Here is an 18,533-nt window from a genome sequence, read left to right as displayed (position 1 = left end):
AGCTGACTGTGGCCATTCCACTGACATAGCAAAGGCATCTCTCAGTCCAACATAATTGGTGTAAATCTCTGGCTCTGTTAAGTTTCTGTAGCATGCAAGGCTGCTCCGAAAAACAAAGAAAAATCAGCTCCTTACCTCTGTAAGATAGCCAGTGGCATTCCCAAACTTTTCAAATTCTGCATTGCTGACTTCATAGCGATCCATGAAGAAATGGTCAATGTGTACTCTCCTTGCAGGCCACTCTCCATCTTGTTGTATAGCTGGCTCATCAGTTCCCATTGTAAACACTCCAGCTGGAATAGAGGCCATCTGAAAAATAAAAGAGACCATTTCAGGTATGCACAAATCAGTGGAGTTCCACACAGTTCTTTCATACTGGATGTGGAAATAACCAGCTGATGCACTTGTATGGCATTCAGAATACCATTGATCAACACCATTTCACTGAGGTCATATTGGGCAATAGTTAATGTTAGCCATACTCTGGTAGACCCCACTAAAATAAATGGATTTGATGCTTTATATATACCATACATTTAAACATCATGGCTTCCCCCAAAGAACTATAGTTTGTTAGGGATGCTGGGAATTGGGGGTAAACTACAGTTCCTAGGATTCTTTGGAGGAAGCCATATGCTTTAAATGTATGGTGTGGATGTGACCTTAAGTTACTTAAAGGGGTTGGGGGAGCTCCAGCTTGATAGTGGGGATGCCTGAAGCTTTATGATGTCATTACACAGATAAAACAGAACTTGATGGGCAATCAGCAACTAACCACAGATTGAAAGGGTGATAAAATGGCAAATGCGATTTAGCACGAGCAAGTGTACAGTGATGCATGCTGGAGCAAAAAAATCTTCATTTCAAATATACACTCATGGGGGCTAAGTTGACAGTGACTGACCAGAAACAAGACCTTGGAGTTGTAGTGAATAACTCAATGAAGATGCCGACCCAGTGTGCAGCAGCTGTGAAAAAGGCAAATTCCATGCCAGGGTTCATTAGAAAAAGTATTGAAAATAAAAGTGCTGATATCAAAATGCTGTTATACAAAACTATGGTGTGTGTATATAGTTCAGGTCACCTCACCTCAAAAAGGATATTGTACAGTTGGAAAAGTTTCAAAAAAGGGCAACCAAGATGATCAAGGGGATGAAGTGACTCCCCTATGAGGAACGGTTGCAGCATTTAAGGCTTTTTAGTTTAGAGAAAAGGTAAGAGGTAACATGATGAAAGTTTATAAAATTATGCATGACATAGAGAGAATAGATGAACAGAAGTTTTTCTCCCTCTCTCATAACACTAGAAATCATGAACATCCAATGAAGCTGAAAGCTGGAAGATTCAGGACAGACAAAAGAAAGTACTTCTTCACACAACGCATTGTTAAGCTATGGAACTTGCTCAAAAAGTAGTGATGGCCACCAACTTGGATGGCTTTAAAAGAGGATTAGACAAATTAATGGAGGACAATGGTATCAAACACTGCGAGCCACAATGGCTGTTCTCTGCCTCCTCAGTCAAAGGCGTCATGCTTCTGAATAAAAGTTACTGGAAACCACAGTAGTGGACAGTGCTCTTGTGCTCAGGCATTGCTTGTGGGTTTCTCTTGGGAATCTGGTTGACTAATGTGAAAACAGGAAGCTGGACTAGATGGGCCACTGGCCTGATCCAGCAGGCTCTTTGTATGTTCTTGTATTCTTATGAGAATGGGCGTACACATGAAAGTGTGCTTCAGAAAAAGCTGAGAAGGGATTTGAAGGGGGGGAAATGAAGAAATAATAGGGACTTTCCCAATGGTAGGGAGGCTCTTCAGTTTATAGGAAGCGACACTGAAAACATTGACACATAATGGTGATGTTGATGAGTTTGAGCAGGTTTGCACATTCAACAAGTGACCAGCTGCAACAAGGTACAGGCCCAGCACCATACACTTATCATAATGTGAGACTTGCACAAGATTGGCATGATAGAACTAATTCATGTTATCCCATAAACGTTCAGGCACTCATATCCTACCACACAGAGTATTTGAGCATTTTCCAAATGGATGGACTGGATCTTAGTGGAAAACTCAGAAACCAAGAAACAATAATGCATAAATGAAAATGCCAGTTAACCGTCTCTGGATGACAGCCTCCAGAGCAAACAACAGCCTTACTAAATAAGATTAACAATCAACCAATAGTTCTGCCTCTAGAGTGCTGGATCAAACCAAAAGGTCCACCCAGTTCAGTATTCTGGAAGGTATTCAATCAATGCATCCCATTAGTACAAGGATTACTTCTAGCACAACGGGACTTCCCCCCTCTGCTTCCCATGCACATGTCCTGCGTCCTCTCCAAATCTGCTTCAGAGGGTTGGAACAACCCCAAAAACAGATATTGGGAGGAGAGGGTGGGCAAGTCTCATTTTGCTAGCAGTAATCCTTTTGCTGATGGAACCCTGACTAAGCACTACATTGAAGATACCCCACTGTTTCCAGACAATTGGGTGCTCCAAATGCAGGATACAGACAACCATGATTTGGATTTAGTTCAGGCTGAAATCTCTATTTTTATTATTATTACTTTTAAAACACTTTGACTTTCCTTGCTTCTTGCAAAAATATTTAGGGCTCTGTCACCTGAACAGCCATCTTCCCCAGATACTAAAATCTGTTAGAAGATGGAAAGAACAAACAAGTTTGTATTAGACACAGCATAGTGCCAAGAGAAAGATTTGTTCAACTTAGATCTAGTCATGCTGAGTCGCAAAAAGAAATGGACTTTTTCCTGCTGTGATGCACACGCCTTGTTGTGGTGAAGTTTCTGCAGTGGTTGTAAGAACCATAATGCTGCCACACTGGCCATCTGCAATCAAGGAATCCCAGTGAGAATATACTTTTGTATGTATTTGCCAAAGGCTGGTTTGCACCACACACTCCACAATATGCCAAGATTGTATGTCTTCATTTCATTCAGTGGTAAAAGGCCGTTTTGTTTTTGTTTGTTTGAAAGACTTCATTGTGGTAACTAAAGAGTTCCAAGTGACAACTGGTTCATAGTCAACAAATACTTAGGTTAACAAGGGACTGAAAATGGGGAGGAGCTGCATAAATAGAACTAGATGCTAAGGCAAAATAATCCCCAGGCAAGTGTCAGGGTTCTAGAGATGGAGATGATCCTGTGTATTTGTCTTTCAAGTAAAACATCCAAGATAAGATATCTCAGTGAGACATGGGGGTGGCAAGTTCACACACACAGGTTCCCAAGAGCACGTAACAAGTATTCCTCCCCTCTGTAGCCTTCTATGTCTCCAGAGCTTCATAAATTGGAGATGCGATACATATGCAATTGTGCCAGGCAGTGTCATTAATTCCCACATGGATGAGAAATGTGGGGTGACAGTCAATGGGCTTGGTAAGTCTTGGCAAGCTGTCCATGAACTCTGCATAACACTAAGCCATAAAGTATGGGTGGAAAACCTGTAGCCCTTCAGATTTTACTGGACTATAATCATCCCTGACCACTGGTTATGCTGACTAGAGCAGATGGAACATGGAGTTTGACAGCTGCAGCACTAGGGGACTGAAGATCTGCCCTGGGAGTGAGTATCTGAGCGCCTGCTGCTCACTCCTTTGGATTGCTGTCCCTCGAGACAGCTGAAGTCCCTGGTAAGTGCTGCAAGGACTGGGACCCCCTAACTGACCCTCACTCCAGAGAGAAGCTGCAGTTGGCTGGGTCAGGAGGCACAAAAGCCCAGCTGCCCTTGGATGGCGGGGCTGCTGCCAGAGGGGCTGCCTGTTGGGGAGCCCCTTAGGGATTCGCAAGGGCGAGGGTACTACCCCCCTTCTATTACCTTTTTTTAAAATTGTTTTATTATTATTCTGTTAAACCAATCCAGAGGAGACTGGTGGTAGGGAGGGCATGTGGAGCATGTCTAGATTCTGCACAGGGTAAGAGCCTGTGCAGTGAACTGAATAATAGGAGAAAGTCGCCAGATGCCTTCAGAGTGAGAGTCTGTAACTGGCAGAAGGCTGGCCCTCCCTGGGTGTGAGACAGGCGGGGGAGTAGATGGGCCCTGTGTGAAAAGGTTTGAATGGGATGACTGTTTCCAATTCTCGCAGAGGCCTACTGGGATAATTTGCTCCAGCAGGTTTTGTTGGTGGGCTCATGTTGGGTCCATATTAGGAGTTTAGGAGGAATCTTAGTAGGGAGGAACATGGGTGATGCCACCCCAATTTCAGTGATCACGGGTAGAGGGAAGTATAGCCATGGGGATGTGGTGAATTACCATAGAAGATGAGGGCAAGGCTGTCTACACCTTGTTCCTTGCTGCCACTCCTCTCATGGATGGGTTCCTGTTGCTCATCTGCTGTGCCCACTGGCCTGTGTGTGTTGTTGTTTAACACCAGATCGGTACACAATACGACCACTCTTATCCATGATTTGATTGTGGATAAAGGTGCCGAACTGGTGTGTATTACCAAGACCTGGGTGGGTGAGCTGGGAGGAGTTGATTTGACCCAGCTTTGCCCACCTGGATGCTTGGTGCAACACCAGCACAGGCTGCAGGGACGGGGGGGGGTGTTGCTGTGGTCTACAGAACTTCCATCTCTGTCACAAGGAAACCACTCTGTCTTGGACCTGGCTGTGAGGGCCTGCACCTGGGGTCGGGGCAAGGAGAGAGTAAACTAGGGTTGCAGCTGGTGTACTGTCTACCCTGCTGCCCGGCAGCTTCTTTGGCCATGCTGGCAGAGGCCGTCTTGGCTGTGGTGTTGGAGAAGCTGGTAGTGCTGGGTGATTTCAATGTCCATGCTGAGGCTGCATCTAGTGTTCTGACTCGGGACTTCATGGACTCAATGACCCAACACATAGGGCAGGGCACACCCATGACTTGGCTTTTGCTCCAGATCGAGGAAGGGGTGGTCTGGAGATAAGGGGGTGGATGTCACCCCATTGTCATGGTCAGATCACTTCCTGGTGAAGTTTGGACTTATGGCTCCAACTCTTCCCTGCAGGGGTGGTGAACAGATTAAGATGCTCTGTCCCAGGAGACTAATGGAATCCACTGGATTCCTGAATGCCCTGGGGAAGTTCCCAGTAGATAAATCAGATGACCCTGTTGAAGCCCTTGTCATGCTGTGGAACAGCGAGGCACATTGGGCTCTTGACAAGGTTGTCCCTGAGCACCCTCTCCGGCATTTTGGAGCCAGGTTTGCACCTTGGTACACCAGTGAGCTAAGGGCAATGAAACAGGCTGGATGACGGCTAGAACACAAGTGGCAAAAGACATAGTGTGCGGCTGATCAGGCATGAATAAAACATCATAACCATGCCTACTGTGTGGTAGTGAGGGCAACAAAGAAGGCCCATTTCTCTGCCTCCATCGCATTAACTAGCCGTCCCGTGGAGCTTTTCTGGATTGTCAGGGGTCTGTTGACATCAGCTCCAGGAAATGGAGTTTTAGACCCTTCAGAGGCCCACTGTGAATTGTTTGCAAGACACTTTGAGGGTAAAGTAGCTCGGCTCCGCAGCAGTCTTGATGCCCCATCCACATCTACTGTAGTCCCTAATGAGGTGTCCAGTGCAACATCTGCTGCAACTTCCTGGGAACGGTTTCAGTTGATGCGGCCTGATGATGTAGACAAGGTGCTTGCGTTGATGCGACCAGCAGTGTGTCCACTCGACCCTTGCCCTTCTTGGCTTATTAAAGCTTGCCGAGGGGGTTTGACAGAGTGGATCCAGGGTGTGGTCAACACATCATTGCAGGAGGGAGTGGTTCCAGCCGCCTTGAAAGAAGCAGTGATCCAACCACTCCTGAAAAAGCCCACTCTGGACCCATTGGTTTGTGACAACTACCGACCAGTTGCAAATATCCCCTGTTTAGGGAAGGTGATTGAGAGGGTTGTGGTGCAGCAAATGCAAATACTCGTGATGAAACAGATTATCTTGACCCATCTCAGTCTGGGTTCAGGCCTGGTTATGGGACTGAATCAGCCTTGGTCAACCTGATGGATGACCTTTATTGGGAGAAGGACAGGGGGAGTGCGACCCTGTTATTCTTACTTGAACTCTTGGCAACTTTTGATAACATTGACCATGGTATCCTTCCGAGCCGACTTGGTGAGATGGGTATCGGAGGCACTGTTTTACAGTGGTTCCAATCCTATCTGCAAGGTCATTCTCAGAGAATAGCATTGGGTGACGGTCTTTCGGCCCCTAGCAGCTGTGCTGTGGGGTGCCGCAGGGTACCATTTTGTCCCCCATGCTGTTTAACATCTATATGAAGCCCTTGGGAGCAGGCATCAGGAGCTTTGGCGCGAGGTGTCAGCAGTATGCTGATGATACCCAGCTCTATTTCTCCATAACATCTGAATCAGGAGAGGCCATGCAAGCCCTTGACTGCTGCTTAGACTCTGTGGTCGGCTGGATAAGGGCCAATAAACTGAGTATGAATCCTAGCAAGATGGAGGCACTGTGGTTTGGTGGTCCCGAGTTTGGACAATTGGTCAGTTGCCTGCTTTGGATCTGGTCGTACTCCCTCTGAAAGAGTAGGTCCATAGTCTGAGGGTGCTCCTGGATCAATCTTTGTTGCTAGAGACCCAGGTGACCTCCATGGCTAAGAGTGCCTTTTACCAGCTTTGGCTGGTAAGGCAGCTGCGGCCATTTCTGGACAGGGATAGCCTGATCACTGTTGTTCACACACTGGTAGCCTCCAGGCTGGATTACTGTAATGCTATCTATGTGGGGCTGCCCTTCAGGTTGGTCTGGAATTTGCAGCTGGTGCAAAATGCGGTGGCAAGACTGCTCACTGGGGCAGGGTATCGCCAACATGTCACCCCGCTGCTGAAAGAATTGCACTGGCTGCCCATTAGCTACTGGGCCAAGTTCAAGGTTCTAGTTTTCGTGTAGAAAGCCCTATACAGCTTGGGACCAGGATACCTGAAAGACCGTCCTACCCCTTATATACCCAGTCGATCACTGCGTTCTGCAGGTGAGGGCCTCCTGCAGATATCATCTTATCAGGAGGTCCATTCTGCTCAACATAGGAGACGGACCTTTAGTATGGCGGCACTTACCCTGTGGAATTCCCTCCCCTTAAATATTAGGCAGGCTCCATCTCTGTTATCTTTTTGGCACCTATTGAAGACTTTCCTCTTTCAACAAGCCTTTTAAATTGAGACCTATCTCAGTCTGTGTCTGTGTCGGTATTGCTTTTAATATGCTTTTTTAAAACAATATGTTTTTTAACCTTTTTTAAGATGCCTTCAAAGGTTTTTAAAAATGTTTTGTTTTAATGTATTTTAAGGTCTGTTTTTATTATGTTTTAAAGCATTTTTAGTGCTTTTGTTTGCCACCCTTGGCTCCTGCTGGGAGGAAGGATGGCTATAAATCAAATAATAAATAAATAAACATCTAGGGGACCATAGTTTCCCCACTCCTGCCATGCTGTATTCGTTTTCTTAAGTTATACCATGCACAAGCAGCATGCTGGTGCACACAGCTCAAGCTCTCCTACTTTGCTCCTCCCTTAACATGAACAGGGAAATGTATCATGAAGCTTAGCATGACCAATGATGATTGCTAGCCAGACTCAAATCATAGCTCGCTGTTGAGTTAGAAGCCATACCTTGTTAGAGTGTCAGAAACCATAGCCCTGGATTCAGATGTTATACTAAGCTACACTTTTTGTGGTTTCCTTATTTGCTTATGCAAAGCAGGAACATTTGGGCTTCATGAATCACCATACAGCTTGTGAACCACCTGGCTTATTAACATACTTTACAGCTCAGCACAGGGGTAGACAATGTTGTGCCCTCCCGTTGTTGTTAGACTCCAGCTTCCATCAACCCCAGCCAGCATGGCCAATGGTCAGATATAATGGGAGCTGTAATCTAACAACATTGGAGAGCATATTAGCTACCCCTGCATTACATGTGAATGCAGCCTATGATTCTATAAGAACTTCACCAGAGCTGCACCCTGGCCATGTCACTGTTTATCCTTGTTTTCTGGCCTTATGCCTTCAATATTTGATTTAAAATGTCAGAGGAGGGATGCTTGTGAGTGAACAGCTTCAGGATCCCAATTTATTAATATATCAGCCATTTTCAATATAGCGGTTGACCATTCCAAGGCTGGAAAACCATAGAAGAGTCACACTTTCAGCAGCCTTTCATATTAAAAAGAAATACCAAGGCAGTTCACAAAGAAATTAAAAGAATGTAACACTAAATGTAACTTTAAAACCTGGTCAATAAAGTTAAAACATTAATCATAGTAGCCTGTACATAAGAAAACATGTTACGTATCGGGAGAAAAGCCAAAGCAGGGTCGCCAACCTTTTTGGACCAGAGGGCACATTTCAAATTTTGAGAGAGCACTGGGGGCACCAGTCACAAAATAGCTATCATGTGGGCGTGGCATAACACAATGTTAGAGAGTAGTCAAGGTGAAGCTTTTCCCACAATTGTATTTCCATATTAGATAAGGCCTGACCTGTTACATTTTTGCCTGCTGTACAGCTGTTAAAGAATCCTGTTTTTCCCCAATGCCAGCCTGAAAACCAAAACCTAGGCTGTAATCTTGTACCCACTTGCCTGGAAGTAAGCCCCATTAAGCATAAAGACTTACTTCTGAGTAGACATGTATACTATTGTACTGTAAGTTAACAATACAGTGAATTCTTAATGAGTTCCTGGTCTTTAGCTCCTACAAAGCAGAAGACATGCCTAAGCCTTTTTGCAAAGTTTTCACATTTGCCTTTTGGTGGAAGGGGATTCTTTAACATTCACCCACACTTACTGTGTTGTAGTTTCTAGACACTACCTGATCTCAGGTGAACCCAGCACAGGAAAGACGCATCCTGGTTGCTAGGGAAAAAGGAAGGGCAAATTATGGAGATTCCAAAGACTAGAACAAATACAGACCAGGAAAAGTGCGCTAAAGGGGAAGGGAAAACAGCTGCTCTTTAGGATCCCAGGGATTCCTATTGCCTGGTGTCCAAACAACTCACTTATCCATCTCAGCTCTGACTTCACTCATTAGCTAATAACACTGGCAGGCAGGAGCAGCCAGGCTGGCTTATTTCACAGAAATTAGAAGGGTACCTGCACATTTTGCAAAAAATCTGAATTTCACATATACGCTCATGGGGTCTGAACTGGCGGTGACTGACCAGGAGAGAGACCTCGGGGTTGTAGTGGACAGCACGATTAAAATGTCTACCCAGTGTGCGGCAGCTGTGAAAAAGGCAAATTCCATGCTAGCGATAATTAGGAAAGGTATTGAAAATAAAACAGCTGATATAATGCCGTTGTATAAATCTATGGTGCGGCCGCATTTGGAATACTGTGTACAGTTCTGGTCGCCTCATCTCAAAAAGGATATTCTAGAGTTGGAAAAGGTTCAGAAGAGGGCAACCAGAATGATCAAGGGGATGGAGCGACTCCCTTACGAGGAAAGGTTGCAGCATTTGGGGCTTTTTAGTTTAGAGAAAAGGCGGGTCAGAGGAGACATGATAGAAGTGTATAAAATTATGCATGGCATTGAGAAAGTGGATAGAGAAAAGTTCTTCTCCCTCTCTCATAATACTAGCTCGTGGACATTCAAAGAAGCTGAATGTTGGAAGATTCAGGACAGACAAAAGGAAGTACTTCTTTACTCAGCGCATAGTTAAACTATGGAATTTGCTCCCACAAGATGCAGTAATGGCCACCAGCTTGGACGGCTTTAAAAGAAGATTAGACAAATTCATGGAGGACAGGGCTATCAATGGCTACTAGCCGTGATGGCTGTGCTCTGCCACCCTAGTCAGAGGCAGCATGCTTCTGAAAACCAGTTGCCGGAAGCCTCAGGAGGGGAGAGTGTTCTTGCACTCGGGTCCTGCTTCCGGGCTTCCCCCAGGCACCTGGTTGGCCACTGTGAGAACAGGATGCTGGACTAGATGGGCCACTGGCCTGATCCAGCAGGCTCTTCTTATGTTCTTATGCTTCCTAACTTTCTTTCTAGGAGGGCTAGAGACTTACATTTTTAAAAAAATGTAAACTCAGATTCTGGGCTACACTGAAGCCCTTCATGGGTGCCATGGTGTCTGCAGGCAATGGGCTGATGACTCCTAGGCTAAAGTAACCCTGTTCTTCACATGCTACTTTCATATGGGACAATATATTTCAGAAATACATCAGAAATATATTTACTATGTGATCTACTATTTGGATTGACTGAACCAAATATTCAGTTGTCTAAAGCCCTAGTTCAAATGCTGCTTTTTGGGCGCAACAGCTGCTCTCACACACTGAGCTTCTCCTCCCCTTCCCTCAAGTGGGGCTGTTGATAATGGTGGAAACCTAGGATACTTTGGCTTGAGGAGGTATCCATTCCGTTTGGATCACATGCAATCCAGAGCTTGGAAAAGTTGCTTTTTTAAACTACAACTCCCATCAGCCCCAGCCAGCATAGCCACTGGATTGGGCTGATGGGAGTTGTAGTTCAAAAAAGTAACTTTTCCAAGCTCTGAGACCTACAAATGTTCCTGATGCATTAGCACACTTCAGTTGTTCTACTCACATGTAAAACACAACAGCAGGGACAAGCACACTTTGGGAAGATTTTTTTCTTCAAAGGTGGTATACAATTTTTTAAAATAAAAGAGTTAAATTGTGTGAGGAACCTCCCTGAGCAGAGAAGGCTTCTTGCTTGAGGAAGTCACCCTCCAACTCATGAAGGGCAGGGGAGCTTCACACCCCTGTCCCAGCTTGCATTTTGGTTCTGCACGCAAGTAGAATGCCTTAGGAGGGCCATCATGGAATCAAACATGAGGGAACAGCAACCATACCACAAAGATAAGTTACATATAGCCCTGGTTCAAAATTTCACAGAGAAATTCCAAAACATAAGATAATGAATCAAAAATGTTATCACCACAGAAACAAAATGCGCAAGAGCACAGTTTAACATATTAGTCCTTCGCAGAAGAACTTGAAATCTTTAAACTACTTAATTGTGAAATATTTGCCTTTTAGGTTGTCCTTGGCATTCTAACGCTTGTTGTCAATGTCTGAAGGAACCAAAATAAGGGAAAAGGTTGTTTTTTTATTATTTTTAAAATCCATCTTATAACCTCTGATTTATTATTATTATTGCTGCTACTGCTATCAATCAAACAAACAGTTGTGCTCAGTGTATTAGCTAACATGCTACGCTTTTCTCTACAGGGAAAAATGAGACGAGAGCTTATGTCCATAAATTATATTTTCCTTGGTAAAAGTGAGTGGTAGAAGCTGGGGCAGCCAACTAATTAATATCTTCCTGGCATAACGCCAGAATGCGTTGAGTTCACAAAGCTCCTTGTAAATGGAAAATTGCTTTTACAGGAGCCAAAATTGTTCTAAAGTCACAAGGAACAGTTAGTGAGATAAATAATGGTAGCTGAATGACACAATAGGGCTTCTCTGCCTTAGGAATTATTTTTATCATTAGCAGCATTGATACAAATTCCTAGTATTCACCTGCATCGTACTTTTAAGTACAAAGTGTTTTGCAGTTCACCTTTCATTCACCTCATAAAGCACAGTAAAGAACATGCCTGAGTTGGAATCTGAATCTGGGTCTCTCACAACTAAGTCAGAATACAAGCAGCCAATGTATTTTATCTGTTAGATTGGCTGATTAGGACTGGGGAGTCCCAGGTTCAAATTCCTGCGCAGCTACAAAGCTCACAAGATGACCTTGGACCAGACACTATTGTTCAGCCTAACCTACTCAATTGTTGCAAGAATAAAATTGAAGGGGGGGTGCCCGGGGAAGAATGATGTATTCTACCTTGAGCTCCTTAAGAGGAAAGGCAGGATTATACAGCCATGAGTGTGGCTGTATACTATAGTCAGCATGGATTTTTTGCATTCTACAATGTTAAATAGAAAATACCCCCATACCATTCTGATGCTTCCCACAAGCTCATTTCAAAACAAAACCTTTCAAAGCTTATAGTCCTGAAGTTAGAAACACTTGACTAACAATCCTCTCAATTTTCACGGCGATACACAAAACAGTCAGAGATAATCAAGAGTTCAAAGTGTAAAACGAGAGAGAAAAACCAGACCCGTTTTGGACTTTTTTTTGTCAGAGTTCTCATAATCTGTTCAAATTCATTAAAAATCAGCCATGTTCACAGAGTACCTGTAATCCTGTTACTGACCTTGCCCCATACTCTGACCTTTATCTTCTGCAGTTTAAAAGTTAAAAAAATGTCTGGCTGATTTTTAATTAATTTAAGAAATTTAGCACTGAACTCAATGAAAATGTCAGGCATGCTCAGTAAGAACCATGTGTCAATGTTCTAAAAGCCAGACTAACAGCTGCTGGGCTTGCCTAATCAGGGGGTCACACCCACACCAGACATTTATTTCACTTGAAACAGTCATGGCTTCCCCCAAAGAATCAAGGGAAGTGTAGTTTGTGAAGGGGGCTGAGAGGAGACTCCTATTCCACTGACAGAGCTCCAGTGGCCAGACTGGTTTAACATTCAGCAGCTCTGATTGAAGCTCTGTGAAGGAAATAGGGCCTCTCCTAGCAACTCTCAGCATCCTTCACTAACTACATTTCCCAGTATTCTTTGGGAGAAGCCAAGACTGTCTAAAGTAAAATAAAGGGCTGGTGTGGATATGGCCAGGGACAGCTTTGGTTTAAATTTGGGTGGGAGGCTACATGTGCTTGCTGTAGAATAAAAGGTGGGGGAAACCCTGAAAAAGAATGATACTGTTCACAATGTTTTCCTTTTGGAAAGGAAAGGGGTTTCCCCTCTGCCCAGTGCCCACCCATCCAATCACCTCCCCTCCCCCTTCCTGCTGCTCCCTCAGATCTGTTTCACTTATCCTAAGCATGATTGCACAGGAGTAAATCCCAATAAACTCAAAAAGCATGCGAATGATCAAACCTGCCCTCCCCTCCTCCTCCCTTTTGCCCCTCCCCTCCCCCTTCCATCACCCCTCCTTTCCCCTCCCCCATCCCCTTCCAATCCCCTCTTCCTACCAAACTCTTCCAAGCTACACAGGGAGTGGATTGGAGTGTGAAAGACCAACCCAAATTGTGTTTGCATTTTGACAAATTTGAAGGGCAGTACAATATCTTAGAGGTTGCAAGTTCCTGCTCCCCTATATATTCACTATAGCTGCCCAATTTCCTTGCTTTTTAAAGTTTGATAGAAATATCTGTTGGCTGTAGATACATTCTTCAACCGCAGGGTTTTTTGCCTATTAGTGAACATAAATGTAACATATAAATAAATAAAACATTCAGACCACTGCACCTCAATGAATTAAAACCTTGTTTCTAGGAAGCAGACTTGTCTACTTTGCTTTTTTTGCAATAATGAACAAGCATTGTATTTCCCTAATACAAACCATGGATGTGGCCCTCCAGATATTCCTGGACTACCACTCCCATCATCCCTTGGCTATGTTGATTGGGCCTCATGGGGGTTGGAGTCCAACATCATCTGGAGGGCCACAGGTTCCCCATTCCTGCCCTAAGCCTGTATGTGGTGGTAAAGCCTTCTGCTCTTGCTACAGTTGCATGGGGTGGCTACAGTCATAATCATCATTATCAATTAGATTTGTTAGTCACTTGTTAAGTGAAGGTATCCATGCAGGTATGGAGTACTATACATGGTCCTAACTCCTTAGCTTCTCCATGTATAACAGTTACTGAAATCACTTGCTCGGTATGTGAAAACATCTAGGTCCCATGGACAGCAGTAAGGATAGCTGTGCTCACCATTCCCTATTGGGAACAGCAAGCATGGAGAGATTCCCTACCATCACTTCTGCTCTGATAGTTTTTAGACCACAAGTGGCAGTGAGTGATAAAACAGAGACTGGCTGCTATTGCAGTCTTGGACCACTAGAACTTAATGCTGTAGCTTAGAATTATGGAACAACCAGCACCTGACACTGCAAGTTCAATACGAGATGTTTTGCGCAGTTCTGAGAAGCATTTGTCAAAATGCTATTGTGCAATAAAAGAAACAGTCAGCCAGGAGCATTCAGGAAAGAGTAATGGCATAAAGGAGTATGCTTCTAAAGTTCCTGCTACACAGCCATTCAAATTAATCACGACAGAACTGGTAGAGCATCAAATTATACCATTCATCCTTTTGCATGGCGACAGCCCTCCAATTCTAATAACTCCAACAGTGCACAGATCAATCTACCAGTAACTATTTAGATCCATTTTCTATTCAGCAGAAGGCATTGTCAGGCATAAACATCACCAAAGACAGTCCTCCATTCTATAACAAAGTCTTTGTAGGACAGACGTGTGCTCTGGCCATAGATTAAAGGCAACAGTTTGGCCTTTGCTGACAACATGAGATTGCTGGTTTGAAAGTCTTAAGTATTTGAAGGCTGTGCAGAATGAACTCTGCAATTTGTGAACATACATGTGCACCACATACTATATTCTGCCTCTAACAATTGCCCAACAGCCCCTAGAAATCTATCCATTGCTAACACTTCAAAAGCTTTATAACACACCCTCCCAAAGCCCCCCCACCCACACACACACCCTCTCAAAGGCCCAAAGACACCTACAACGTACAAAGAACAGCTGCAGGCTAGAAAATGGATTACATTTTGGATGATTATATGATAAAATAAGAAGATGTTTTCAGATTGAGAGCCCTGAGAATAGGACAACCACACAATTCATTGCATGTTTCCTCTCTTGATTAGGTGGTCTTAGGAAGCACTACGAAGACTTCAACCACAGAGACTTGGGGAAAGGCAAGGCACCACACCTTGATGGTATACTACCTATACTACTTTTGCAGCCATTTGGTCTAGATATTTGCTTAAAATCATAACTACACAAAAGGCAATAATGCCACTGACCTTAGATTTGCCATGATTTCAAACTCTACCTTCCCCTTTTGTGATCCTGAAAGAGTCTGAAAGTCTAAATAGTGTAACCTCCAAAGAAAAATAAGCCTGGTGGACCTATACATGCATTTCCCAGAAATGATCTCAGCTTTAACACTGACAGTGGTCATCCCATGCCCAGTCATGCTTGCTAAACGTCATTCTTCCCATTAAAATTAAGAACACATAAAGCTTCCAGTTCCAAGGAACACACTCTTTATCAAGCTGCACTTAGTCACATGAAATCAGATCTGTATTCCACCAGCACTTAGTGGTAAAGCCAGCACTGGGAAAATATTTTCAGTTTCCAGGCAACATCAAATGTTAGGCCTTAGTAGTGTGCATGGCTGGAGACATAGTTCAGTACCTTAGATGTTAGCATATCATATTTTTAGGCGTTTGAGCATTCCAGCACTGGAGAGAGTGCATGTTCTGCCTGTATGAGCAGGGCGAGTAATTTTTTTTTTTAAAAAAAATAAAAATAAAAAACCAGACTTTTAAATTTTAAATCAGATTTATTTTTTTAAACCAGATTTCAAATTTTTCTTAAAACAATTTGTAAAAAAAAAGAGCCTAGGTCAAATATATTATCATGAATACTAATTATAAAACTTCTAATTATATTCTCTGAATATGTTAACAGCACTTTATGGAGATAGGAGATAACCTGATCGGTCCTTTTCTGCTGGTGGTATACAAGAAGTACATGCTCGTTCGCTCTCAAGGCCTTGCCTCTAAGTGCAAAGATAGAGAAGGACAATGAATAGAGAATTTGGGGAGATTGAGTAGATCTGAACAAGGAGTGGTAATCAGACTACTGGCAATCAAAACAGACTAAAGAAGTAATCCAGCTCCTAACAGCAGTAGCCTCTTCTGCAGGTATAGAGAGAATTTTTCTTCCTTTGGATTAATTCATTCTAAATTGAGAAATAAGTTAGGAACGGAAAAAGCAGGAAAGCTTGTGTTTCTTTTCCAGAGAATGAACAAGGAAGGCAAAGGTGAAGAAGACTGAAGACTGAATTAACTGTACCCAGGGCCAGTGCTATCATTAAGGCGCAGACCTCAGAGGGGTGCAGTACTGACCTTTGGGGGGCACAGTGTTATACAGATTAGTTTTTTAACCCTGGAAAAATGCAACTACAGTTTCAAGTTTTGTGTTTTTCATTTTTTCTACAAGACATCTGTTTTTGAAAATTGAAGTTAGCATATTTTTTTTGGCGGGTGCAAGTAGTTAGCCTTGCCTAGGGTGCAAAATAGCCTGGCCCCAGCACTGACTGTACCACCCAATATTTTAAGTTTCTCATGTTAACTTGGGTGAAATTGCCTAAATTTTATTTTTAAAGAATTTTACATTTATCTAAAAACTGAAATAGTTAACCATTCAAAAATTCATATGCATATTTTGTTAATGTTGTTGTTTGTTGAAGAAGACCAACCAGAAGAATAACAAATCTTATCAGTACAGTACAATTTAAAAGCCTGTTTGGTGATAGTGGCGATTCTGGCACATCATGACAAAAGTATCATGATTAACTGAACAGTTGGAGCTGGTTCATCTCCTGAATGACTTCACAAGTTCATTCTGCTTTAGTACTAAAATGACCAAATTATCATCCCACTTTTTGATGAAAATTAATCTGAAAACAATTCAGAATAATTGCTTAGTGAGTACCTACCTTCTAATGAAACCGACATCTCTGAATATGTATTAAGGTTGTATTAAACAAGAATGTACTTCTACTAAAAATGATGATTAAATAGAATCTTCCTCACTAGTGATTTAAACTGATTTAAATCATTAAAATTGAGTCCTTCAGATAAGCAATTTAAATCAATTTGATTTAAATCAAATCAACCCTGTGTATGAGGGAATTCCATTCAAAACCCTCAGTTCACCAACTATAACCATTGGTAAAAGGGTTGGAAACGCATTCTGCCCCACTCCCTGGAGTGCCATCACATTTAGACTGTACCTGTTTCAGTGGACACACAGTTGATCTTTACTAAATGGTAAATGTTGGTTAGACATGGCTATATAACAAAATACAACTGAAAGGAAAATCTAAATTCCAGACCAAATCTCTTCAGCAATCATGCTATTAGGATCCACATGAGCTCTGGAATAATACTTGTACAAGTCATATTATTCCTGCTTTCTGAGGCAGAAAAGAGTTATATTATTGACTGGAATAAAAAAAAAGTCCAGAAGATGGTGGGGTATTGCCACAGAAGAAAAATATTCTTTATGAATGGAAAATGTGGTAGAAAAAACTAAATGAAGGCAGCTGGTGAAAATATATTTTGATCAAATCCAACTCTCATGTAATATGCTAGCTGTCAGGTAACCCCACAATAAATGCATAAAATCCAGACATTCCATAAGCAATTTTTTTTAAAAGCATGTTTGCAAAGGCCTTAAACTACAAGAGGGCAGTTCATGAGAAGTAATTCTTATTAACTCAGTGACACTTCTAATCAAACATGGTTGGGAACTGGCTGATAGAAAGAGCCTTCTCCAACATGATTCCCTCTAGATGTTTTGGACTACAGTCCTTCAGTCAGAATGGCCAATGGTCACAGATGATGGGAGTTAGTCTAAAATATCTGGAGGACACCAGGTTGGGGAAGGCTATATATCACTACATATTGCTTAGATGCACGGCCAAACTTGTTCACACAGCACTTCTAAGGATATTTCCTTGGGAGTAACTGAAATGAGTGGAGCTTCTTGTTTAGGATCAAGTTGTCAGGCACTTCTACAGAGTTCACTGGAGCAGTTTTACAAAACTTTGCGGCGTTACTGCTCTGGTCTCTGCAGTACGGATACATATATATACAAGGGGTGGCCAAACCACAGCTCGCGAGCCATATGCGGCTCTTTGACATATAATGTGCAGCTCCCAGATCAGTGCTGATGTTGCAGGCAAAATGCAAAATGATTTAAAGAATTCCCTTGCATTCAGCTTTGCTCTTGACGAATCTACCGATTTTTAAAACATTTGGTATATATATGACATGTGTACTTTGTGATTATTGAAACTAATACAAATTAACCGTTTAAAAACTACATACATGAATAAATATTATTACATACATATATTTCTTAATATTTATATAAAAGTTTTGTAACAAAATGTGCATGTAACAATAAAAACGTGTGTGTAATATTTGTTCATGTCTTGCAGCTCTCAAACATCTGAAGTTTATCGTATGTGGCTCTTACGTTAAGTAAGTTTGGCCACCCCTGATATATACACACAGAGGCCACCATCGATACCCCCCCTTCTCCTCCCCAAAGTCATCAACCGTTCGCCTTGCTTACCCACCTGCCTGCCCTCATCTTTCGACTGCACACTCTCCAGGCCGCTTTTTGGCTGCTTGGAAACGTTAGCCTCCAGGGAATATTTCCGCGCGGCTGCTTCTGTGCCGCTTGCCCGGTTGGTGGTGCTGCAACCACAAGCCCCTTGATCCCCTTCTCCTCCAGGCCCTACTCCTCTATCTCTGCCCTCCAAACTCACTGTAGAACGTAGCCACAGAATCCAATAAGTAAGAACTACCCAAAGCAGTCTCTGCTTGGACGCAGCCATGTTTACTAGGAAATCACGTGAAACAAAAGCGGTCAGCTGACCTC

At 43.0% G+C, this 18,533-nt stretch overlaps 1 protein-coding gene across 5 annotated transcripts in view; it reads right to left on the bottom strand.

Annotated features, from left to right (window-relative positions):
* Positions 1-18,500, bottom strand: part of SUMF1 (sulfatase modifying factor 1) — a 98,141-nt gene extending 79,641 nt beyond the window's left edge. For all 5 annotated transcript variants that reach the window (XR_009761514.1, XR_009761515.1, XM_061618555.1 and 2 more), the window contains exons 1-2: positions 18,229-18,500; positions 136-309 (exon numbers count right to left, since the gene is read on the bottom strand). Coding sequence is in view for 3 of the 5 variants with exons in the window: in XM_061618555.1 (XP_061474539.1) it covers positions 136-309; positions 18,229-18,489 (435 nt within the window). In the remaining 2 variants the exon portion in view is untranslated. The remainder of the gene's footprint in view (positions 1-135; positions 310-18,228) is intronic.
* Between the last annotated feature and the right edge of the window lie 33 nt (positions 18,501-18,533).

This window comes from Rhineura floridana, chromosome 3 (genome assembly GCF_030035675.1).
Source record: "Rhineura floridana isolate rRhiFlo1 chromosome 3, rRhiFlo1.hap2, whole genome shotgun sequence".
NCBI classification, from domain to species: domain Eukaryota; kingdom Metazoa; phylum Chordata; class Lepidosauria; order Squamata; family Rhineuridae; genus Rhineura; species Rhineura floridana.
The sequence above is the reverse complement of the archived record's forward strand: the minus strand, read 5'-3'. Positions and strand labels throughout refer to the sequence as shown.